The sequence below is a fragment of the Polistes dominula genome, unplaced genomic scaffold (genome assembly GCF_049000335.1).
Source record: "Polistes dominula isolate Pdom_NZ unplaced genomic scaffold, Pdom_raw_medaka contig_373, whole genome shotgun sequence".
In the NCBI taxonomy this organism is placed as follows: Eukaryota; Metazoa; Arthropoda; class Insecta; order Hymenoptera; family Vespidae; genus Polistes; species Polistes dominula.
Window position 1 is genome coordinate 3,765,418 of NW_028300899.1, and position 25,620 is coordinate 3,791,037.

Below are 25,620 nucleotides of genomic sequence, written 5' to 3' on the forward strand. Positions count from 1 at the left end.
GTTTTGTTTTTTTCTCTTTATTTTCTTCCCTTTCCTTATTTGCGAATTAAAAAACCGAGTTACATACTTCTGAAACTTGTCAATTTAGAATAATGTATACAAAGTTCTTGTAGCTGCTTTATTCCCTGTTTTAATTGTTCTTCTCTGACTTTTAAACAACAATATAGATCCAAAGGAGACAATTCTTCTCTAAACGTACTTTCAGGAAGAAAATTTTTCAATATTTGGTAAAGATTGATCAATGTTTTATAATCGAGACAATTATCTCTTATTTCTTCTAAAGAGCTAAAAAAAAAAAAAAATAAATAAGGAAAAAAAGTATTAAAATTTGCCTTTTCAAATAATAATCTAAAATAAAGTATGTTTCGAAATGATGTTTTACTTACTTAGTAAGAGCACGTAACAAATGATTGATGTTTCGTGAAAGTTCTAATTGAACTTTTAGCACGTGATCAGGAGTGACTGATGAATCTAGCGTTTGGAAAAAAAAACTAGTTGGCATCCCTATAATATTTGCAGCCATTCCACTAAAAAAAAAAAATAAATATATAAAAATAATTTATTTAAAAATTTTTTTATAGAATTATTTCTATTTATGTAAATAAATTTTTGTTTACCCATAATCGCGAGCATATGAATAGATGTGCTCGAAATAATTAAAAGCAATATCTGCTCTATGTTTTTGTTTCATATCGTCATCTTCTCTGCCGATCTTTTCTAGCAACTTTTTCTCACATATCTCGTTTTCGTAATTATGACATTTGTGTTGTAAATCCTAGAACGAACAAAACAATATTAATAACATTATATAGAAAAAATTTTGAATTATATATTAAAAAACAAAAATATATATGAATGATTGTTACTTGAATGGCATTCAATACTCTGGTCATAAGTTCAGAATATTTATCAATATTTATCGTTTGAATCAAGTCATTACACTTTTCCAATAAATAAACAATGTCTTTCAATCTTCGACCGCCCTCTGAAAATGAATTAATCGTTAGTTCTCTATACACAATCTAATTTGTAAGATCATAATATGAAATTTTGACTGACTTGAAAACTCTTTAAACATTTCTGATAGTTCTTTGAGTAAATTTAACGCTTCTCTGTCGAATACTTCGCTAGTAGCAGCTATCCAATGTTTAATGGCACATTTTAAAACACACATAATTGTCCAAGGTGGCTTTACGATAACATACTTTTCCCAAGATTCGTCGTATAACTTTTTCATTTCTTTACTTACTATCTGTAATCATTAATTTCATTCGTATAAAACATGAATATAAAAATATTCTTATTCTTATAAATTTTAGACATATTGATGCACAAATTAATATTTACCACTGTAAGAAATTCTTTCATCACAGTTTCTACCTCTTCGAACAATTCATTAAAATAATTTAATTCTTCTTGGAAAGCTGAAATAATTTGCGAACTATCATCTTGCACCCTTGGAAGAGAAATATCGTGAAAATTTAATATTGTTTTCCTATTCGAAAATATGTAATCTATTTTTTCAAGAGGATCATCTTTTCCAAGTGCTAATATGTCAGATATCATAGCTTTGTTGCAAAGATTTTTGTCGTACGATAATAAAGCCTGTGTTAAGGAATATATACATGAATATGTAAACTAATTTTTTATACATAGAAAGAGAAAAAAAAACATGTATCAGAGATATTAAAGAAATCATTTTTTATCACACGTACCACAGCTTTGTCAGCTTCTCGAATTTGTAAACAAACTTGAAGTATCTCATCATCAGGACATTCAGCAGCAAATTTTTCTTTATTATTCATTACATCCTGTAAGGTCTGACCAACTAAGCGTGGATCTTTAACGGAGAAATGATTATTCAAGAATTGAATAGCTTTTCTGGATTGTTCATGCAAACTTTGCTTAGATTTGGCTGCTTTTAAATAATCTAATTCCTATAAAATAAAATTAATAAAATAGAAAACATGATTCTTCATATATAAAAAAATTTCCAAATAATTTATCTATGTTTCTTATACTTACTCTTATAACAGTCCATGGAATCACAATAATTGTTCTATCGTACGTTATAAACTTTTTATTCATAGCTTTAACGACTGCATTTAAATTTGATAAAAAGACGTTAGTATCTACAACAATGTACAATATGTTATCTTCTTTTTGAGATGGTAAATGAAAAATATTTCCTTCTATCGGTAATTTTACATCTGTTATGCCTTGAGTACATAATTTTATCCTTGCGGCTTGTACCTGTAAGAGAAACAATTTCTTGTATAAAATGCCAATAAGGAATAAATTACTGTTTAAATAATGTCAAATTATTATATTACACAATTATATAAATTAGACATAATAACCTCAAATGTAATCTGTTCGTATTCCAATGGCTCCCAATCCATTTCTTCTTCGCAAATAGAAGAAGACTTATTTAAGGAATTTTCCCATGACTTATTATGGGACTGATTTAATATATTACTTTCAACAGACATTAGCAATTCTTCTTCATGGGGGATCTTCTTATTAGATAGAAGTCTATTTTGTAAATGTTTATGCCTTGTATCACTGTTTTTATAAACATCAGGTAATTCTGTAATTAACATTTGAAACGTTATGTCAAATTTTTCAAGCAAAAGCTAATATTTTACAATTAGTCAAATGTCATCCTTTAACGATAATTTACCCGAATTCTTTTGATCTTTTGTTTGAATATTTAATGAATTTCTTAACTTCTCCATGCGGTCTTTAGCCAAATTTTTCTTGATAATATTGCTTCTGTCGATTATAACCTCGTTTGATGTTTTATTTTCTTTAAAAAAAAGTAAAAAAAATCATGATCTCGATAAGAATTAAAATAAAGTATCGTTAATATATATACATTTATTATTTATATATATATATATATATAAAAAAAAAAAAACAATTATAATTACCTGTTTTCGTTAGCACAAATTTGCATCTTTTATCTGTAGTAGGACTTGACTCTTTTAATGACTTTCTCTTCGTATTATTTTGCATGAAATTCTTATTAATATTTTCTGTAAGATCGCATTCAGGATTGCTAGAAATAGAATTCATAATTTGACTTGAATTGGAAGATTTTGCCATGCTCATTCTTGTACTTCGTGTGCTTCTTCTATTGTTTTCTTTTATCGTACTTTGAATGTTGTCAACTACATCGGTATCTTTAACAATGTTGATTGGTTTTAATGATTTAACCCCTTTCTTCTCCATATTCTTCTTTTGTAACTTTTCATAAATAACTCTCATTTGTGGTGTCATCGTTTCTAGTTTGAAAGTATCTGTTTCTGGTTTGGAAATATCTGTTTCTGGTTTATCCAATTTAGAAGTCGTTGCTTCTGGTATTACAATCTTCTTGCTTTTACTCGAAGCGATATTCGACTTAAACGAATTGGTAAAAGAACTATTTTTATTATTACTTTTATCTCTCTTAAGCTGTATCTTCTTCCTAAGATCTATCATTTGACGCGTATCAACATCTTTTGTAGGTTTAAAACGTTTGGCTACTAATTTTTGCCGTACATTACTTTTATTATTAACTTCTTCATCTTCCAAATCAGGTGTTTTTCTTTTCAATTCAGAAGAACTTCTTTTAAACTGCCGTTTACGTGCTAATATTTTTCGTTCATTACTTTTATTATTAATATCTTTATCTTCAAGATCAGGTGTTTTACTTCTCAATTCAATAAAACTTTCTGTACCTGTTTTCTTTTCCTTTGTCTTTTCTGTTCCCATATAAGAATTCTACAGAAACGAATAAAAAAAAATAAAAAACAAAATTTAATTAAGATCTGATACATAAACATAATTAATATATAAAACATGTACAATTGAAATAATATAGATTCGAATACCATAATTCATAGAAGACTAGTTACAATATTATGAAGTAATAAAGTTATATTTTAATCTAATACATAATATTTTTAATCTAACCTTGTCTGTAGTATCCTGAGTAGGTTCATTCCAAGACGATTCTTTGGTTCTAGTATTAAAATAATAAACTCTATCCTGATGAGTCTTAGATTTGACAACAACCCAGTGTTTTGACAAATTATGTTTCTTCATATTGAGATGAGTAAATGAATGTCAAAAAAAAAAAATCTTCAAATGCACTACGTAATAAATTGTATTTATTTACGTCTTGAATGTGATTGAGGTTAAACACATGTTATGCTTCGATTATATTAACGTTCTCTGAGAAACATAAAATCAATAGATTATATTTAATATTGAACAAATACTAAATTATAAAAAAAAAATTAAATTCAATATAAGAAATATAAATAACGACATTCGTAATTAAATATTACTTATCACAAATATACTTCACATGGGATAGTTTAACCAATATAATAGAAACGTCGTAATAAAGGTACTAGTTTTCCGTAAAATGGTAAGATCCCATTGGTTCTTGAATAAACATTATTAACCAATCATATTTAAGTAAATGGCGCTTCGATCGAACGTGTAGTAACAAAACTAATATGGATAAAACTTTTTGGAGGTTACCAAAGATCTAAAATGGCGCCATCTTTGAGTAGGTTAGGAAGCACATTTTAGTCAAAACAATCTCCGAAATCGCAATCTATTTTTAGGTGGCACCCACTGAGCTACGGTACTTGACCGTTTTTCTCGGGCGTTGAAAAAAAGAAACGGGCGGTAGAAGAGGTTAAACGTAAGCTTAGTCGAAGTTTTTCTTCGGTAAAAGGGTTCAACGACCTTTCTCTCTCTCTCTCTCTGTTTTCTCTCTCTCTCTCTCTCTTTGTCTTTTTCTCTTCGTCTCACTCTATCTCTATCTCTTTCTCTCGTGCTTTCTCTCTCTCTCTCTCTCTCTCTTTCTTTTTCTCTCTTTCGGTCTGTTTCTGTCTTTCTTTCTCTTAAACACAGGTTACATATATAGAAAGCGTGCGTGTGACAAGAGTGCCCCGACCGGCCATGTTTATACCGTGGTGAATTTTGAGCTAAGCGCTCGGACGAAATTACCGCGATTCGATAATTTACACGTGCTCTCCTAAAAAGATATTATCCTGTACGATAAATCCAGGAAGGTGACACTAATACTTGTGAAATGGAATCCAGTGAGAGAGGTGAGTTAACGGTATTCGACGTGAAAATCGCGGCAATATTGAGAGCATCTGACACAAATCGACGGCCCCGGGGGGCAATGGCAGTGTCAGGGTCGAAACGGAACTAGTTCAGTGACCGCATTCGCGCGATTCCATCGTTTATTTCTACCTTGATGCCCTTTATCTTTTATTTATTACGAGGTATATATCAAATAACATTTCCTTTCTAACCATTTGCGAGAAACCTATCTTTATTTCTCTTACATTATCTTTCTTCTTTTTCTTTATCTTTATCTTTATATCTTACAGCGTTTCTGCTGCGTTTCAAGAACTAGAATTTCTCTCTTTGTCTTTCTCTTTTTCTCTTACCGTAAAAAAAAAAAATATAATTCTACTTACTGCATCGAATCTATGTCATGCGTTCGCATCTTCGCTTTTGAACACGACTGTACACCACTCCTCTCTCTTACTGACACACCAAGCAAACGTTCTATTACCGATCATTTCTTTCCGTTCCTTTTTAACCCTTTTTTTTATTTATCTCCACTTTCTATTTCCCTTTTTTCATCTGTCATCTATCATTTTTTCTATTTCTTTGTAAATCATCTTCGGCCTATTATCATTTTCCTACATTCGGTTTACATATTCGATGGTATTCCTTTTTACTTTATCTGTTTTATAATTTTATTTTCACTTTGCGATAGTCTTTATTTTATTTATTTTACAATTATTTAAATGTATAATTTAAACCAAATGAAAAATGTTATTATATTTTTAAAGGGACACGTAGCGTCATGCTTACTCCGTAAAAGACACGTGAGTATTGTTATTGCTTTAGACGAGTTTTCATTTGGCGTTAGTTGTAACGTGGCGACACCTGTCGTATATTCGTGCACGCCCTACCCCAAGTTCCCGAGGATTAACCCCCAATCTCTCTCTTTCTCTTTCTCTTTCTCTTTCTCTCTCTCTCTCTCTCTCTCTCTATCCTATCTTACTTTTACCCTTATTATACTACACCCTTTTTACTCGCTGATATGGCGGCCGACTAAATTGCAGGTGTCCATAGGCTAATTGTTTATATGTAAGTTTTTTTTTTTTAATGATTTAAAACAGCAAGAAATTCGAAAATTATTATCAACAATTTGAAGAATTTTATGAAAATTTATTGAAATAATTTACAAATATTTCTTTCTATTTTTTTCAATTAAAAAAAATTTTAAATTACTTCTTCTGTTCCTTTTTGTTCTTCATTTTTTTTTATAGACTATTTTTTGTTTGAAAAAAAAACATAAAAAATAAAAAAATACCTTGTTTTTTTTTTTATTCTCCAATATTGTTTCATATTATTTAACAATTTTCTATTTTATTTTGGTTTACTATTATTAATTTTTATTATCAAAAGAAAAACAAAAGAATGTGTTATTATCTCGGTCGATAAAGAAGATCGTTGTAAAAGAAAAACAAAAATTCTCGAATATCTTTTCTACGAGTAAAAAATTATTATTACAAAAATGACATCCTCTGTAACACTTCTAATTTCATTTCTATAGAAAAATCTAAGAATTTACAGCAGTTGGCCGGACGTTTTAAAATAATTGGCCGGATGTTTGCAGAATGCCCGAAGTCCGAAGCTAAGAAATTTGGCGAAATTCTTTTATCCGTGGAACGTGATCACGTCGTCCCTTCCTTAGCTAGTTATCCTTCATCTTTAATTCTCTTTCTCCACCCTCCATATCTTTTTTGTCTTCTTCTTTCTTTCTCTGTTGCAATTCCGTCCTTTTCTCTTCTAGCTCTTAGTTCTTAGTCTCTTCCTCGTTATATAAGTCCAAGGACAAGAACTGTGCAGCTCTTATATATATATATCTATCCTTTTGTTTTTCTTTCTTTTTTCTACCACCTTCCTTCTCTTTCTTACACACACATATATACACACGCGTGTAAGCGTACCCAGGTACAAATAAATGTTCCTTCTTCGCTTCCCGTTTATTCTTTCAACCACAAATAATTTTTTGAATCGGTAAAATTATCCTCTCTTGTAATCTTAATTTTGCAAAATATAATAAAATAAATATTTAAATTTATTTATTTCTTTTTCATTTTTTTTTTTGACTCACAATCAGTTTATTTCTATTATTACCGATACCGTGCATACGCGTATATAAATTTAACACTAGATATACCACCATTTTCAGTATACCTATTTTTACCACGCTATTCAAAATGACTGGTGTATTAAAAAAATGCTTTTTGAAGCTTCCAGTCTTTATTTACTCTTAAAAAATAACAAAAAATGTTTAACAATAATAATTCTAATAGATAAATGAATTTATAGACATTTTTAAATAACAAAATGCTTAATTATTTATAGAAATCAAAAGTTACGTGAAGTAGAAATTTTGAATTAAAATGGCCCGACTAATCAAAATGACTGGTCAGGTATATCTAGTGTTAAAGTGCATATGTAAATAAATTGGAAATTTTCTTACGTTTCTCACTCTTTCTCTTTAAATTTCTTTTTCTTTCTTTTTATCTTTCTTTCTTTCTATCTTTTATGATGATAATTAAAACAGGAGATTGATATCACGTGGGTGGTAGATATTGTACATGCAAATATAAATGCATATATATTATATATGTGTACATGTGTACTCTTGCTTATTTAGATTATTTCTAAACTCTACGTAAAGTTAGAGTAAAAAAAACGGTCGAGAGAGAAAAAGAGAAAGAAAGAGAGAGAGAGAGAGAATTGCGTTAGCGTGGGTTTAACAATTTTTTTGCATGACTCGCGATAGAAAAGATAAGATTATCCAACTCGACTCGACTTGACTTTATTCAAGTTGGTTCTGTCGATTTATACGTTATTTCAAAATATTTGATCATTTTTTATTTTTATTTTTGGATCATTCCGTTAAATATTCTACAAGATGCATGTAATTTCTGATGAAATCGATTATCTAATATAATAAATTAAAACAAATCCAGAATGATCTATTGAAATATAGAATAATAATAATTATGAGATTAGTATTTAATATAAAATGAAGTTATCATCTTTTGTAGAATCGATAGAAAATATATTGTTAATTTATTAAAATATATATATTTTTTTTAATAATAAATATTAATATTATTATTTTGTTTTTTATTTCAATATTTTTTCTTTTCTAAATATAATAAATAATAATATACAGTAGGCCCTAGACTTTCGCACGTAATTGGTTCCTGAAAGTGTGTGCGAATGTTGAATGTTCGAAAGTAGTGGAATGTAAAAAAAATATGCACCAAAAACTGTATTTTAAAGTATTCATCTAAATTAGCAAAATACAACACGTTGATGCACGCCCTAATGTAAGATTGAAACTGTTTTATTTTCTTTATCCATCATGTCATCTGATGGTTAGTCTGATGTCCCCTGAGAGGGAATATCCGATCGCAGAGAAATTAACAGTTAAATCTTTAAAAATGTGCGAAATAGTGAATTATGCGAAAGTAGAAATCGCGAAAGTCGAGGGCTGCCTGTATATAATATAGTAAAATATATAGTATATGTATAATATAGTAATTTATTGGGTTGTTCGGAAAGTTCGTGCCGATTTTCGATAAATGGCATTAAAATGTTTTTGCTAAAAAAAACCTGAAAAGTTCTGAAGCACGAAATTTGAAAGTTATTATATTATTATATTTATTATTTATTACTATATTATTTTTATAATTATATATATAGTTATATTTATTGTGTAATAAATATATAACAAAAAAAGAATTTAAATAGGTTGCTGCATCTTCCATCTTCCGTTAAAATCGGCACGAACTTTCCCGACAACCCAATACAATTACGATGATATACTATAATTAAATTTAATAATATATTTTTATATATTAATAATAATAATAAAAAAAATGCCGAGGTCTCGATCGAATAATCAATAATATAATCAAAAATGAAAATTAATCAATCGATCTTACTCGACGTAATCTAATACGTAATTTTCATGAATATTTCGTTTCTTTTGGTTTCTTCCACTTATTCGTTATGTATATTTTTTATGTCGTTTTTAATTTATATTTTTTTTTCTTCGTTGATGATACGAAAGAACACGTTGACACAATGCACTAAGGTCGACAATGAATCATGATACGTTCTTGATGCAAGAGTATAACGGGTTTATTGATCGCGGTTCGCTCGATCGTAGGCACTATACTGAAGCATATATAATTATGCAATCGTTACGCAATTCTCGCCAGGTTCTCATGGCAAGTGTTTGTCTCGACCTACTGACATTGGTCTGCTACAGAACGGGACACGCCTACTTGCAAACTTTCAAGGTTGCTAAGCTGTTCACGCTTCGACGATCCTTTCCATTTTTATTTTTTTTTTTTTGCTACCTCTCCCTCTCTTTTCTCTTCCTCCTCCTCCTCCTCCTCCTCTTCATCTTTTGCTTTTTTCCCCCTTTTATTCCTTTCCCACCTCTCCCCGCCTCGCCCTGTCCCGTCCCCTTTTTCCTTTCCTTTTCTTCCCCTTTCCTCTCTCCACCCTTTCAACTTTTTTCAATTCCAGACAAGCTGATCCTTGCAATGGAGGAAGGATGAATAAATTCTTTCGAAGATATTTTTGTGCGTGCTGCTTGCTGCTGCTGCTGCTGCTGCTGCTTTTATATTTCTACGTAGGGTGGAACATTTCAATTTTACACATTTGTTCTTTTATTGATGTGCGAACGTTCGTTCAAACATTATTTCAACGTGTTTTGTTTGAAAAATTTCATTATGTATATATTTATTTACTATAAATATTAATTGCGGCTATTAAATAATCATTCGTAAATTATTCGGAATATTTTTCCATTATAAATGTTCCATCCTGTATAATATATACATGAGTATGTATGAGAATCGTTCAAGTACTTTTTTTTTAATATAATTTTCGATCGAGAATATATTATTGGAAGAAAAGGCAGGACTTTTCCGTGTTTTTCCATGGCAAACCTTGATGTTTAAATGATGGAAAACTTTACCTTGAGTTTTCACTTCTTTTCCTCTTTCTCTCTCTCTCTCTCTCTCCCTCTCTCTCTCTCTTTTTTCTTTCTTTCTTTATCTTTTATGCTTTTTATTTTTTACGTGTTCATTATACCGTAAACGTATTCATTTCAAACGATTATAATGATCGTTACGAAATTGTGGAAAATGTTTTCTTCTTCTTATCGTCCATAAATAAAATATTATGTTACTTATTCCATTAAAATTATTACAAATTAAAATAATATTTAAATGAATTTCAATATTATTTCTAATAAAAACAAAATATATTGTACTCGAATAAATTGTTACACACTTTTTATCTTTAATACAAAAATATTAAACATCGACGTGACATTTAACACGATGACTGACACCATTCATTGAAATCACTGAGAATTTAATAAAATCGAGAATAAAATTTCATTATTCGTCACAAAGAGAATCAAGATCCTTTTCATTTTGAACAATAATTCAATAAAAAAAAAAAAAATAAATAAATAAGAAAATATTTGTAATAGTTATTATTAAATTAAAATAAATAAAATGAAAATTATATCAATAAAACAAATTATACAAATATTCTAATCCCTATCCAATCAACTTCCCAATGGTCAATAATTTTTTTTTTACAAATCCTTCATTATATTATTAATAAATCATTTACTCGATTTTCTAATTTTTCTACAAATAATCTTTACGGAAGTTTTCTCTAGTGGGATGTAAAATGGACGATCGTGTTGCGTATTATGTTGTAACCTTGGGCGAAAAGTTGTTTCACTCTCTCTCTCTCTCTCTATCTCTCTCTTTCGCTCTCTATCTTTCTCTTTGTCGCTTTAATTAAACACGTTTGATAATTACCGCTGGTGGCATCGTGGGTGCGATATATTACTGCGTATGTTGCTAGGAAAACCCATTAAAATCACTTCGAATAATCCTACAAAGTGTTACGAGAAACAACATCAAATGTTTCTTTATAAATACCAAAATGGCGACCTTCGTAAGTCCAATTATTACAAACGATACATTTCATTATTAAATGTGATGAAAAATATAAAAGTAATATGGTAAATAAAAATAAAAAAAAAAACAACATTCGAAACTATCTCTGAAATCACTTTTTATTTTATTTGTCGTTAAACAAGAGTTGCATAAATACGAAAACGTTTATTGTAGATTATACCATTCGATATTTGTCCAACAATGTGAAATAAAAAAAAGTTTTGAAACTTCTTTTAAAAAGAAACAAAACAAATATAACAATTTCATCATCAAAATATCGATTGAAAAATAAGAAAACATAAAAAAATAAAAAAGCAAGAAGTAGAATAAAACACAAACATCGGTTATAAATCATCTGTTTGATATTTACGTAGGATGTAAAAAGAAGAAAAGAAAAAAAAAATGCAAAATTCATAAGAAAATGAGAATAAACGTGACCGTACATATATATATATTAAAACTAAGAACGAATGCACGCGTAAAACATCCTACTTTGAATAAAAAACAATGTAAAAAAAGATGTGATGAACTTTGAAAATTACGGACGAGTTACGACGGTGATTGTTTTAAAACAGAGCTCCTTCCTACGCAATAAAAATAACATCGATTGAAAAGGGACTTCGATAGAATATATTGAAAATTATCGTGTGCGATTATATTACACGTATTTTATATACCATATCTGTATAATAAATACATAATATTATATATATATGTGTGTGTGTGTTGTGTTCTTTCTTAACGCTTGGATTCCGTTGACCGACGATGGTCATGATAGGCAGTTGTTGTTTTTAACGAAAACAATTTTTTTTTTTTTTTAATCTATCATTCGACTTTCTGCTCGACAAATTACCAAGAGCATGAATAATTACAAACCTCTATCTATCCTCCACTTTCTTTTTTTTATGAATCTTCCTTTTAACTTTATTTTATTTTTATTTTTCATTTGATTTATTTACGTGTTATCAAAGTTAACCGTACACAATGGGTTTCTATGAAAATAATATGTGTGTATAAAATATACGTATCTATTCAAATATGTATATATAAATGATTTAAAAGAACAAGCTTTTTTGTATCATTAAACGTAGGACAATTATGTATAATATATATATATATATATATATATATATATATATATATATATAAAAGTATTTATATACGTAATATGAATATACATATATGTATGTACCGTAATTAACTCGACCAGGAAAGGTCGCATTATTTATCGGCACGTGTCTCTCTCTTCTCATGTATTCTAAAACGGAAGATATTATTACTACTTCAATATAATATAATATAATATAAATATACATAGTAATCGATGATTTAAAAGTAGAAATCTTTTATCTCGTATTTTTCATTACGCTTTATAAGAGAATTGGCGATAAGTTTTGATCGAAATAGAAAATGGTGGTATGGCATCGATCGTTGAGTTTAGTTGAAATAAGATGGGTTGCTGTTGTGAGAAGGTGTGGAACAGAAAAAAAGAGAATAAAAGAGAGAGAGAGAGTGGGAGTGGGAGCAAGTGCATTTTAAGTGCAAGCAAGGCCAACCCTATGCAATTGGTTGGAAAGCGAAACGGTTCGTTGGAGGGGCATCACTTGAAAGTTAGAGAAAGATGGAAGATGTTCTAGAGAGAGAGAGAGAGAGAGAGAGAGAGAGAGGAAGAAGGGAGAGAAAAGGGGTAGTAGCGGTAGTAGAGGTGGTAGTGGGGTGGATGGATGACTCGAGGGAAGAAGGGCAAAGAGGAAGCCGAGTGCACAAAGCAGACATATGGGTCAATGTCAGGACACTCCTGTGTACTGTTTAGCACGATTCACCTACTGACCTACTTGTTATCCTTCTCTTTCTTTCATCTTTCCTGTATCTCCTCTTTCAACTCTCTTTCTCTCTCTCTCTCTCTCTCTTTTTTTTCTATTTCTCTTTTTATCTTTATCTATCTAACTATTCGTCTACAGTGAGTATAAAAAGTATTCGTAAATTCTTCGACTTTCTCGTTCATCTGTCAATTGTTTTTTATTTTTTTTATTTATGTATATAGATATTTTTATAAAAAAGTATAATTATACGACTATGGACGATATTAGAATTTTTGTAATTTATTAATATACAAAAGATAGCACACGTCTAGAAAAATGTATGATTATTATTTATCAATCATGCATTATATATATTTTAAACAAAATTTTATAATTATTTAATATACTATTTTAATATTTATAATATTTTTAATAAAACATGATTTTTATATAAATATAAACTCTCTATAAGAAATATATATTTAATAGAAAAATCACAAAGTAACATATCAAGGAATACTTTTTACATACACTGTATCTTTTACAATTCTAACTTCCTCCGGTCCGTGTCCCGTAGACTCGTTGCATGTTTAGAATTCGAAATAGCGTTAGAGTGTGCCATTTTACTTTCTTTATATATGTGTGTCTATGTAAAGGTGGCCCAGTTCTAATGTTGTAAGCTATTTTTTGTAATTTTTTGTTTTACATATATTTTTATAGAAAAAAAATGTATTATATAATCAAACGTTCAGCGTATTCTTTTAAAAGAAGAAAATATAAACGTAAAAATTATTAAGGAAAAATAAAAAAATAAAATTATATAACAATTAATTGAACTATCTTTCTTTTTGTTTTTCAGGTGAGTTTAATCGTGCCATCATCTTAACGAACGACCGATCTCAATCACAGCACGTTATTAATACGTCCTTCTGCCTTGTAAGTTACTATTTTTACGATCCGTGTAATTCTTAAAGTGTGTTCACATTGTTTATAGATTATCTTATAATAAATTATCTTTCTAACAAAAAGTTATAACAAATATAAGAAAAAAATATAGGTAAAACAAAATTGAAATGAACTTTACGTTTGGTTGTTAGGCAAAAATTCGAAAGAACTTTATTTTGTTACAAAAAAAAAAAAAAAAAAAACAACAACAACAACAACAACGATGATAAAATTTTATTACTAAAAATAATGATTTTTTTATTCGATACTAATTACGATCGATCTGTATGGTTTATGATTCTTTCTTGTGGCAGAGCATGGAATGTGTGTGCATTTACGATTACACATTTACAAATACACGTACGTTGATACGCACTCTTATACATGTTTCTAAATAAAATTGTATTTAGGCCGTTGCAATCTGGTTCTTTCAATAAAATATGCGAATACATTAAAGATGTCCATAGATCTCATTTCATATCATTGTGTTTGAATCTTGATTAACCATAATCGTATCAGATCGAACTTAGAAATTTTAATTGGAATCTAAATCTCTTCGTTTTTAATCGAATTTATGAAACTCGATGTAATTGTCCCGTCTTTATTACTCTCCCTTTTACGGATTTCAAGGGCTCGTTCCCTTTACAATCGTTTAACAACGATCCTTATATAATCTATTTGCTTTAACTATTCAGAATTTCGATTTAATTAAAATTGTGGATGATACGATTAAAATCATTAAAATGATCATTGTACACAAAATTCATATTTTATTTATCGAATTGAAAAATTCTTATCGATTAAAATGACATAATAAAATTGAAATGTTACATTAACAAGATATGTATGCCCTAGTAACACAAAATATTGAAAAATATTGAATACATGTTCAGAGACATTGAATCTCTTTTTAATATTTAATATTATATACTGTTATTATATTATTACTATTATAAATACTATATTTATTTAGTAATTATTACTATTATTACTGTTATAAATATTATATACTAATATTTAATATTATATATATATGTAAATAATAATATATAGTATTTAATATTAAATACACATGTATTCAATATTTTGAGCTACTAGGGTAGGTGTTTATATATATATGAAAATGACTCTATACAAATTTTGTTCCTTTTTATCAATACTCGAGAATTTTTGAAAACGGTCTTTTCAAGAAATAAGCAAAACAAAACAAAAATAAAAATAAATTTATATCTCTTCAACGACGAATATAACAAATTTTCTCTTTTCTTACATTCGAGTTTTGTAAAAGGTTAAAATAAAATTTATAAAAAAAAAAAAGAAAAAAAAGAAAAAGTGAAGTTTACAAAAATGTCACGTATATATTCGTTTGGTTGAGACAAAAAAAGAAGAAAAAAAAATAAATATGAGAAAGATAAGTTAAAAAAAAAGAGGAGAGAGGAAGAGTATAACGTCGGGCTACGTCGCAATGCGACGAAATTATGCGTCGACCTTGACTGTTTTACTCGCCTTTTCTCGTCATCCCCACTCGGGAAACCGATTGATCATCCTTCTCTCGTCTCGTTCCTTATAAACGAGCATTATTTATAACACGATGCGTGCATGCGCTTGCTAGCTAGCTAGCTAACTCACGTTAACATGCTTGATCATGCATACGACCGATCAACCGATCAACCAACCGCCATCTCGATATCTTTCTAGCCTTTCTGATGCTTCCATAACTCATATGGTTTGCATTTAATGACACATCGCATAAACGTGCGACTGACTTTCAAAGAGAGAGAGAGAGAGAGAGGGGGAGGAAAAGAAAAATTATATATCTCTATCATCTCCATTCCTTTTTATTAATTATTATTATTACGTTTAAAAATAATCTGATTGCAATTTTTCTTCTCTCTTTCTATCTGAGATTCTTTTAGATTTTTATTTTTCTATGAATGACGTAAAGAATTTTTCTTAAGTAATTATAAAAGTAAAGAAATTATAAATTATTATTATTGTTATTATTATATGATTAAGCATGACTTTTAATAATTATTTTTATTACAACATATCGCACACACATATATATATATATATAAATATATATTTGATTATTTTTTTATATTTAATTATATAATATATATATGCAAATAAATTTTATTCACGATACTAATGCGAAAAGATTACAAAATTAATATTTTATAAAATTAATTGTTATTCTATAATAATTTGTTTATTATATTAGATTATTACGAAACAAATTTGTCATACATGTTTGACATTTGATTTTCTTTTTCTTTTAATACTACTCGACTTTAGAAAAATACAAATAATAATAATAATAATCCAACGGTTTGTCCTTTTTTTTTCATCAACTAACTAACTACACTGGTGTATGTATTTTACTTGTATGTGTACTTTGAACAATTGGTACGTAGTTTCCTCGCTTATTAGAATTCAAACGAGCGATTAAGAACTATAAGAATGAGAAAGATTTTTCGAGTGTTCACGCGTGAACAATAGACCGTCTGATTGGTGCTCTCTTTAGAATTAGAAACCCGAATTTTGCATTGTGCAAACTACGACCAGACGAAACAGCTGCAGCCAAAATCTTTTTTTTTTTTTTTTGCCTTCTATTTCTCCCCTCATTTCCTTCTTTTAGACCTTTTCTTCTTCTTCTTCTGCTTCTTCTTCCTTCATTTTTGTTCTATTTCGAAAGACCGCAATAAAAAGCAAAAAAAAAAACGAAAAAATTCAAATTCAAAAAATAAATGTCTTCCTTTAATATTTCCACATTTTTTGAGACTTTTAATTTTCTTCCTTTTCATTTTTATTTTAAAAGTTAAAGGTTAAAACGAAAATTGTATCTCGCAGTAAGTAGTATAATAATTATATGGGCAGACGCATCACATCGTTTATTACGAATTACACGAGTGTCAGTGTCTGATCTTGACCACTGACAACTTACGATTTTCTTTTGATTTAATTTGACTTTTGTTCCGTTTTTTTTTTTGGTTTTAATTTAATTTTACTCAAAATAGGTGTACATTATTTATGAGAAACGGCAAAAGATATAATTGAGACTAAAAACATAACTTGGTAAGTAGAAATGGAGTTACATAGGACCGACGAATATGTAGGTATCTGACCTTGAAGATTAACTACTTATAACCAATCCACGCGCAGACAAGGAAAGAAATACTCGTGGTAGTATACTTGTGAGAAATCTTTTCTAAATTTATACACGCATATGTACATATGCAGTGGAACGAAGAATCTCGTGATTTTAAAATTGAACAAAAAAAAAAAAATGAAAAGAAAAAATATATATTTTTAAAAGTCCTGCAACGTTTTATATACATATATTCGTTTCCTTTTATTTTTATCTATGAACAATCGTAATATTATTAATATTTCATACAGTACATATGTTAATACACGTTTAATAAAATGATATGCCGAATTGATTTGAAATATACTGATTTTATTTATACCAAGAGAACAATTAAAATGATCTATATATATATATATATATATATATATATATATATATATTTATTCTTCAATGAAATAATGTGTTATGTTTTATCTTTGTATCGATAATTATTGTTATTGTGTCTGGATCGTTGTTTTTTACAAGTCTTGATTAAAATAAACTCGTCAAGATAAAAAAGAATCCTATTATATAAAGTTTAATTACGTTAAATCATAATAAAGAGAGAATTCATTTATATAGATTACATATACTTCATATAAAAAGTTGATATAATACAAAAAGGGAATATAAAAAAAAGATTATAAAAAAAGTATTCAATTATCTCGATACTACTTGAATTCTTTAGAATATTAAATCTTATGTTACATCGCAAGTATTATCGATATTCCAATCTCGTTACGTTGAAAGTTACAGCATAAGGAGATCATTTAAAACAAATTTTGCAAATATTTATACATTATCAAACAACAATATTTTTTTATTAATTTTATTTATAACGTTTTGATGATTTTTTATATATAATTACTTGTTCAAATATATCTCTGGAGCTTAAAGTTCAATTATATATTATATATACATACTCTGTAAATGAAATACTTGAGATTAAATCGGTTTAAGTATACAGGATAATAAGGTAAAAGATTTCGATAATTTAAGGATTTTATAAGAGTACTCACCGAGATGACTTTAAAATATCTTAAAGTATGTCCTAAAATCTACCTGAACCTAAAATTAGAACATTTTTTTACAACATTTGTAAATCTGTATATCGTAAAAACTTTTTTATTCAAATCAATATACTCTTCTCATCTTTACTGTCTTTGATTGAACAAGCATTATAGAAAATTGTATGAAAGAATTAATTAATTTCTTTGACAAGCAAGATATTACAAACTAAAATAGAAAAAGAGATGATCTACGAGATGATGTTGACACGATCAAAGATAGAGGAATACTGAAAGGGGATTGTGCAAACGATGATGAGAAACTCGGGGTCGAAAGCACGAGGAGTTTCTGTTTTGTTTACGTCTAACGTAAACTCTAAGGTCGTTACACCGTACATATACACACACATGCTTTCGATTTTACTTTGAAATGCCGACTTTTAAATCGTTTAAGTTAAAAAATAACAAAATACAAGAATGCATCCAGATCGTATTATATGAACGTAAACATTTTCAACATATATTCTTCACATCAGACCCATTTTTTGAAATTACAAACATTATTTTCTTTCCCCTTTCCCGATATACGTACATATTTATTCTATAAATGATAACAAAATAATACAAGAAATTAATTTCTTTTTGTTTTTTGTATAATAATAATAATAATTATTATTATTTTTTTATTACGAAATTTGTATCGTATGAGTGTATAATCAAAAGTAATGTTTATTAATACACGAAACTGATTCATTGGAAATACGATCAAGCTTCTTTCCATTCCCTTCCCTCTTTTTCTTTTTCCCTCTCTTCCTGTTATTTCTCTTTCTATCCTACCACACAACTTGAATGTGCTCACACGATAGAGTTAAAAGAGAGAGAGAGAGAGAGAATGAGTGGGGGATAGAAAGAAAGAAAGAGTGAGAAATGGAGGGAGAAGACGACTCACCCGTTTCGGCCATGCACTAGAACTTGACTCCTAAGTTCCTCGTCGACGGCAATGTAATGCAACTCCCCCTCTTTCTCCCTCCCTCTCTCTTTCTTTCTCTCTTTCTTTCTCTCACACATACTCATCTTCTATCTTTTTCTATAAACGCATCAACCATACGCGTGTTACAAGAATATGAGAGTTGCTCGCTACTAAAAAGAATGAAGAAAAAATGCGGATGCATATGCAAACTAGATTTTTGAATAAATGCATTTTTTCGTTGCAACGAAATAAAACATAATTATTTCAATTTGAACGATAAACGAACGAAAATAACGATCTAACAAATGTGAGATAGTCGTGGGTGTAGGAAAATGTATTGGAAATCGTCAGACGATGTTATAAGAAATTAAAAAAAAAATAAAATAAGGAAAATGTTAAAAAACAAACAACGCTAAAGATAACAAAAAAATTAATAAAACGAACTTATATACGAAAGGAAAATTATAATAATAATAATATTAATATACGATCCTTCTCTCTCAATCATCTCTCTCTCTCTCTAAAGAAAAATCCTTCGACAAAAAAATAATAGTAAGAACGAGAATGATATAGCCCCCCCCCCCCCGCCCACAAAAAAAGAAAAGAAGAATGATTGAGAGAGAGAAAGAGAGAGAAAGAGAGAGAAAGAGAGAGAGTAGCGTGGGTGCGCAAGTAGAGATGGAACGTTACTAGCCGGGCGGGGACTATGGGTTCGTCCGTCCCCCTTGCATTCTCCTCTTCTCCTCTTGTTCGTCCTCGCAACTACTCCTCCTCCACCACTTCACCACTTCTTGGTCGACCACCTCACCTCTTCCACCGGTCCCTTCTCTACCATCGACTTCCCCCACCCCCCATCTACGCTATGTCCTCCTCCACCTTCTTCTTCGCTACCACCACCCCCGTTGCCCCTCCCCCTTGCCCCGTTAGCCTTCATGCTCACGCTCACATGCAACAGCAGAGAGGCAGGCAGACCGGCCGGCTGGCACTCGGGTGCCTTTAGCCAGTGCTGTCAGATCGTGGGTAAATCTTACCCTCTCCCTGTGCCACTGGGATTGCACACAATGAAAGTTTTCCATGTCCGTGTGTTTGGGATGTCGAGGAAAGCCGAGTGTAACCGAAGTTGGCGGGCACGCCGGAGTGACACACTATGAAAGCGACTCGTGTCGTCCGAACACATGGACACGAGTCGCTTTCATAATGTGCCACTTCGTGGCCAACCGCCAACTTCGGTTACATTCGGCTTCTTTCGACATCCCAAACACACGGACATGGAAAACTTTCATTGTGTGCAATCCCAGTGGCACAGGGAGAGGGTAAGATTTACCCACGATCTGACAGCACTGCCTTTAGCGCCCGTGCATCTCCGAGTCAGTCAGTCGGTCGGTCGGTCTCTCGGTCGGTTCATTCGCTAAAGCTCTTGCTTTCTCGTTGAAGAAACGAACACGCGAGTTGTGTTATTTTCTTCCCCCCTTTTTAACCCGCCTGCCCACCCCCTATCTCCCACACCCCTCCCTCTTAATTCACGTTACAACACAACGTTTTATCTTAAACGTGTAACTTTCGTTCGTGGAATTTTTTTATGTCATTTAAAACGCGATTGAGAGGTATATAAACCCGTATATATTTTGTAGGGATAAAAAGTGTGGGTTAGGGCTAAGCTTAGGGAGACGGAGGAAAGGTTTGGAAGAAGGAGGGTGAAGTTCTGGAAGCATGTGACTGGAATTTTATAGGAAGTGCATTAATTCTATTCAAATTGTGGCGCGTTTTCATTTGGTTTTCTTCTTTTTTTGTTTGTTTGTTTGTTCATATTGAAAAATTATTTATATTTGTGTAATTACTTAAGAGTAATATGCAGTGTTAAAAAATTATGATAATTTATATGATGAATATTTTTATGTGCGTGGATTCGTTTGATTTCAATTGATCTGTTAGTTTAATTTATTATTGTTTATTTTTGTTTTTTATTAAAATTTCTCTTTAAATCGATGATCATTTAATTAAAAGTGTTTGATAATTAAAAGCAAATTTTAATATTATTTAAATTATATATGTATACGTGAAATGCATTTATTTTATTCAACGCATAAAATGCTATATTATATTTTTTTTTTTTTAATAAACATTATTTACGATCGGAAATTATTTAAAATAACAAATTTAAGAATTAATGCACTGTCTATATATATTTATATATGTATTTATAAAATAACGAAAGGAAAATTGCTATGATATATGTGTACATTCGTATTTATATAAATAATTTCATAATAATATTATTTTATTAAACTTGAAAGAAAATAAAAAGAAAGAACATTCGTGATTATCGAATCGAAAACACTATTACGATTTTCTCTTACCATTAGCTCAATAAAATTGTGTATATAAATCTATGCTTATGTGTGGGTGTGGGTTTATATGTGTATACATATATTATGTGCAATAAACGTGTATTCTCTCGATGCACTAGTCACGGTCACAGTCAGAAAGGTTTCGTGATTTAAATCGTGAAAGATATGTGTACATTTATCACGAGTGATATGTTGTTACATTCGTAACGATCGTTTGTTACACTAGTTTATTCGTTAAGAATATTAGAAATGTAATATGATAGAATAAAAGAATGATTTTAATTCGTATATATATGTGAGATAAAAAGAAAACGAGATATATGTGTAGAGAATGCAAGAGACGAGAGTGCATTCTGATTGGACGTCGTGTTGTTTTTATCTAGAACGAACTTTCGCGTGACAGTGAACTGTCTTTTCTCTTTGAAGATATTTTTATTTTGATTTTGTTTTTTTTTTTTCAATTTATTTTTCTTCAATCTTCTTTCCTTATAAATTCTCTCTTTCTTTGGTGGAATTTTACAAACGTCGCGTGTACGTATATTCAAAGATAATTTGCAAGATGCTGGGACGATAAGCAATTCCAGATGATTCTCTCTTTGTAAACGTTTCACTGAAACGTTCGCTGCTGCTGTTACTACTGCTACTAATATTACTACGACATGTAGTTCTTTTCTTATACTTCGAAATCCTTTTATGTCGTATATTCGATTTACAAAGTAAAGGAAAAAAAAAAAAAGAAAACAAATCATTGAAATAATAACGAGGAGGGAGATAATTTACAGGTTCTTTGCAATCATCTGCTATTACATTTTTCTTTTTAAAGATTCATGAAAAAAATGTTCACACGCAAAAGTGTAACATCATTCAACAAAATTTTAACATAAATTCGAATTAATTCATTTTTCTTCATATTTACTTCTATAATTAATTAATTAACACGCATTACGCAAAATTGGATGATCGTTCTCGAACGATCTCGCGTTTCAATTTATTTTCGTTCATTTTTTGGGTTAACAGATGTCCTTGTTTGGGACTCATAAAACGAACAACAACAAAAACTATATGAAAAGTATAAAAAAAAGGCCGTAAAAGGGATAGAAACTTGTACGGTTACTTCCATTCGCGGCATTTTGCGACGTGCATCTTGCTACTCCTCGAATGTAGTAATGATGATGATGATGATGATTATGATGACGATGATGATGGTTATGGTGAAGTAGCAGTAGCAGGAGTAGCAACAGTAGCAGAGTAGCATTAACGTGGCGCACGTGTGTTGCGCATTCTACGATACGATTGGTTAAAATGCAAGTAACCTTCGCAGATAGTTGAGGCTCGTTGTTTAAAATCAATGCTCTCGGATGACATTCAACGTGAATCTCACGCAATGCCGTACCTTCCAATCGTATTTTCTATCTCATTTTAATTATTTCTTCTTTTATTTATATTTTTTTGCTGTAATTTCTTATTTTCTTTAAGAAAGAATTTATTAAAAAAAAAAAAATAATAAATATTGAATTTAATCGATAGGTGATTTTACGTGTTGTGTATCGTGTATCGTGTGCGTGTGTGTTTTTTGCCTTGAAGACAATTTTTTGTTATTATTTTTTCCTACTTTTATTTTATTTTCAACATTACATTTTAAACGTGATTAAAAATAATTTTTGAGTGAACAATTTTTTCTAATTGATAAATTATTAACGTATTTGTGTTCAATGTTCAAGAAAATGCAGTTAAATAAATTGCACGTTTATTATATCTCACTTTTTACTTGAATTACTTTTTCTACGAAATAATCTTCGTCGTTTCGATCCATCGTCATCACGAATCATAGTGGATACTATTACGATACACGATCGTACTTTCTGGAGTTACACGTTTGATAGTTCCTCGTTGACTGTCGGGAATCTTAACGACACTAGTAGTAAAGGTCTCCCTCTTATTACCGTCAGACATGTTCATTTATTTTTTCTACCCTCGTATTTGTGATGATACCACCGTTGATAGTTTCTTCGATGATTGTTAACTTAAATTTATTAATCTATTTATTTCTATCATGTTCTGTAATTTTATCATTAACGTAATTCATTAATTTATTCCAAATTTATTACGAAAAATATTACGAAAATCATTAAAAATTATCTCGAAAATTGTTGGAAAGAAAAAATCATCGAGAAAGAAAAAAGATTTCAACAACATAAAAAAAAATACTTTAAATTATTGTGAATAGGGGGGTGGAGAAAAAAAATGAATCGATTAAAAATAACGGATGAAGATTAAAATAACAACTTCACAGTGAGATGAAAAATTTTCTGTACAAAATTATTGGTTGGATTTGAAAGAGGATAAATAACATTTTGAAATAAAAAAAAAAAAATAAAATAAGATGGAAAAATTTAGAGAAAAATAAATCTTTCTTAAACATTGAAAAATAACCAAAAAATGTATGAGAGGGTGTGTAGGAAAAGAACTGGCAATCGAGACATTTCTCTCCCGCGTTGTCGTCACAAGTGAGAGAGAGAGAGAGAGAGAGTAAAAGAGTAAAAGAGTAAAAGAGTAAAAGAGTAAAAGAGATAAAAAGAATAGATAGCGGTGATAGAAGAGAAGAAAAGAGAGGAGAGGAGAGAGGAAAGAGGAGAAAAATATCAGGCGTGCAGTCTGGCCAGCTCGTTACCAAATTCAGTCTAGGTCGTTTCTGCGCAGTTCCCTCGAGGTCAGACAAGAACAGAGAACATTTTACGTTGTTATAGACAATATACAGTTTTCCCTTGGTTATAAAACTTACCTTTTGGTACGAAAAAATACGTTTTTATCTTTTTTTTTATTCTCTCTCTCTCTCTCTCTCTCTCTCTCTCTCTCTCTCTTTCTCTCTCTCTAGATGCATTTTAATATTTTTCTATATTTTTCATCACTTTCCTCATTTTATTTTATTTTACTTATTAGAAATTTCTTAGGTATACATGTTAATAATTAAAAAGACTGAGCTAAAAGTTTTCTTTTTTTTTTGAATGGACAGACAATTTCTGTTTCACTCTGTATTCGACAATGATAAGCGTTTGTTGTGTTGGTTAGACTATTATTACGTCCACGCGCGAGATACGATGAACTTTTGTATGTGTTAGAAAATGTGTCGGACACCCGTTAGATATCGATCTGCCTTCCGCCATGGGACTACGACGACTACTGCCGAGGAGGTGGTGGTGGTTGTGGTGGTGGTGGCGGCGGCGTAGACTATGTATTAACCTTGAACTTCAACCTCGGCATTGACGGTGGTGGCACGCCAAAGACGTCCTTCCTTTTTGAAACTTTATACAATCGATTAGGATTTAAAAGTCGATTTTACATTTTATTATAACGTCATATTCATGTTAATTAAACATTTATCTTTTACAGGATGTTTCATTATATTCTTAAGTTTTATCATTATTCTTATCACAGCTGATCTTTTACCTTTTTTTTTTTTTTTTTTTTAATATTATGTGTAAATATTGTACATTTGAATTATTTGATATGTCGATCGTTTTTATTAATGTTATTGGTAAAATTGGGGTTTTTTTATTTTTATTTTTTTTTTTTTTCATTTAGAATTATATCAATTTGATAATAAAACATTCGTATATAATAAATACACGGTATAATATATTTGTATATATATATATATATATATATAAATGTGATATAACACTCTGGTTTATAATTTATTTAATTGGAGTAGAAGTAATTTTGATATTGGGTTGGTAAGAAAGTAATATATAATAATAATAATAATAATAATATTATTATTATTATTATTATTATTATTATTATAATATATATTACTTTCTTACCAACCCAATATTTTAATTAAAATTGTTATTCAAATAAATAACACTAAGTCAATATATACATATATTATTAATTGAAACACATATTAATTTTTTTATGTTGAAATAAATTCATATTTTTCTATAAAGTATTATTTATCGACCTAACATATATATCATGTTTAACTTATGATACGTATATGTAATAATATTATATATGTGACATAATTTATATCTAGGTATAATACAAAGCTGGATTATAATAGAATATATATATATATATATATATATATATATATATATATATATATATATATAAAATAAAATAAAAATAAAAAATAAAAAGATAGAAAGGATGATGATACAAGACTATATAGTGAAAAATGTACGGTTCATAGAACGTATTGATAAAAGTTATGCCAGCACGTGTTAACTAGTGGGAAAAGGGAAGATGAGAGTGAGAGAGATAGACGAGTTTCTTCTCCCCTTTTCCTCCCTATCACTCTCTCT

General features: G+C 29.5%; 2 protein-coding genes and 1 long non-coding RNA gene across 5 annotated transcripts in view; 2 read left to right on the forward strand and 1 right to left on the reverse strand.

Moving 5' to 3' along the window:
- Nucleotide 1: 1 nt before the first annotated feature.
- Nucleotides 2-19,478, reverse strand: Swt1 (Swt1 RNA endoribonuclease). 3 transcript variants are annotated; one of them, XM_015335907.2, is made up of 13 exons: nucleotides 18,942-19,478; nucleotides 3,958-4,218; nucleotides 2,934-3,765; nucleotides 2,684-2,809; nucleotides 2,361-2,590; nucleotides 2,026-2,253; nucleotides 1,716-1,937; nucleotides 1,348-1,605; nucleotides 1,060-1,252; nucleotides 867-985; nucleotides 618-775; nucleotides 387-527; nucleotides 2-285 (listed from the first exon to the last, which is right to left on the reverse strand). In XM_015335907.2, the coding sequence occupies exons 2-13, from the start codon at nucleotides 4,087-4,089 to the stop codon at nucleotides 60-62; spliced, it is 2,865 nt and encodes a 954-aa protein (XP_015191393.2). In that variant the 5' UTR covers nucleotides 4,090-4,218; nucleotides 18,942-19,478; the 3' UTR covers nucleotides 2-59. The 3 variants fall into 3 exon arrangements, with proteins under 3 accessions (XP_015191393.2, XP_015191375.2, XP_015191410.2); XM_015335889.2 differs by lacking the exon at nucleotides 18,942-19,478 and adding an exon at nucleotides 4,335-4,351; XM_015335924.2 differs by lacking the exons at nucleotides 2,684-2,809; nucleotides 18,942-19,478 and having other exon boundaries at nucleotides 3,958-4,433.
- Nucleotides 4,534-7,161, forward strand: LOC149033474 (uncharacterized). Its single transcript, XR_016178825.1, has 2 exons — nucleotides 4,534-5,111; nucleotides 5,871-7,161. It is a non-coding gene; the product is annotated as an uncharacterized LOC149033474 (long non-coding RNA).
- Nucleotides 19,479-20,333: 855 nt separating the features above from the next.
- Nucleotides 20,334-25,620, forward strand: part of usp (retinoid X receptor ultraspiracle) — a 38,454-nt gene continuing 33,167 nt past the window's right edge. Inside the window, 1 exon segment of the mRNA XM_015335955.2 lies at nucleotides 20,334-20,566. The gene's annotated coding sequence lies outside the window, so the exon portion shown is untranslated.

What these genes read in the sequence shown, in the direction of transcription:
- Swt1 (XM_015335907.2), bottom strand. Translation starts at nt 4,089, where the DNA reads ATGAAGAAACATAATTTGTCAAAACACTGGGTTGTTGTCAAATCTAAG. An exon ending in GAGTATTGAATGCCATTCAA is followed by an intron (nt 776 to 866) that starts GTAACAATCATT and finishes TGTTCGTTCTAG; the next exon opens with GATTTACAACACAAATGTCA. An exon ending in TTGTTACGTGCTCTTACTAA is followed by an intron (nt 286 to 386) that starts GTAAGTAAAACA and finishes TTTTTTTTTTAG; the next exon opens with CTCTTTAGAAGAAATAAGAG.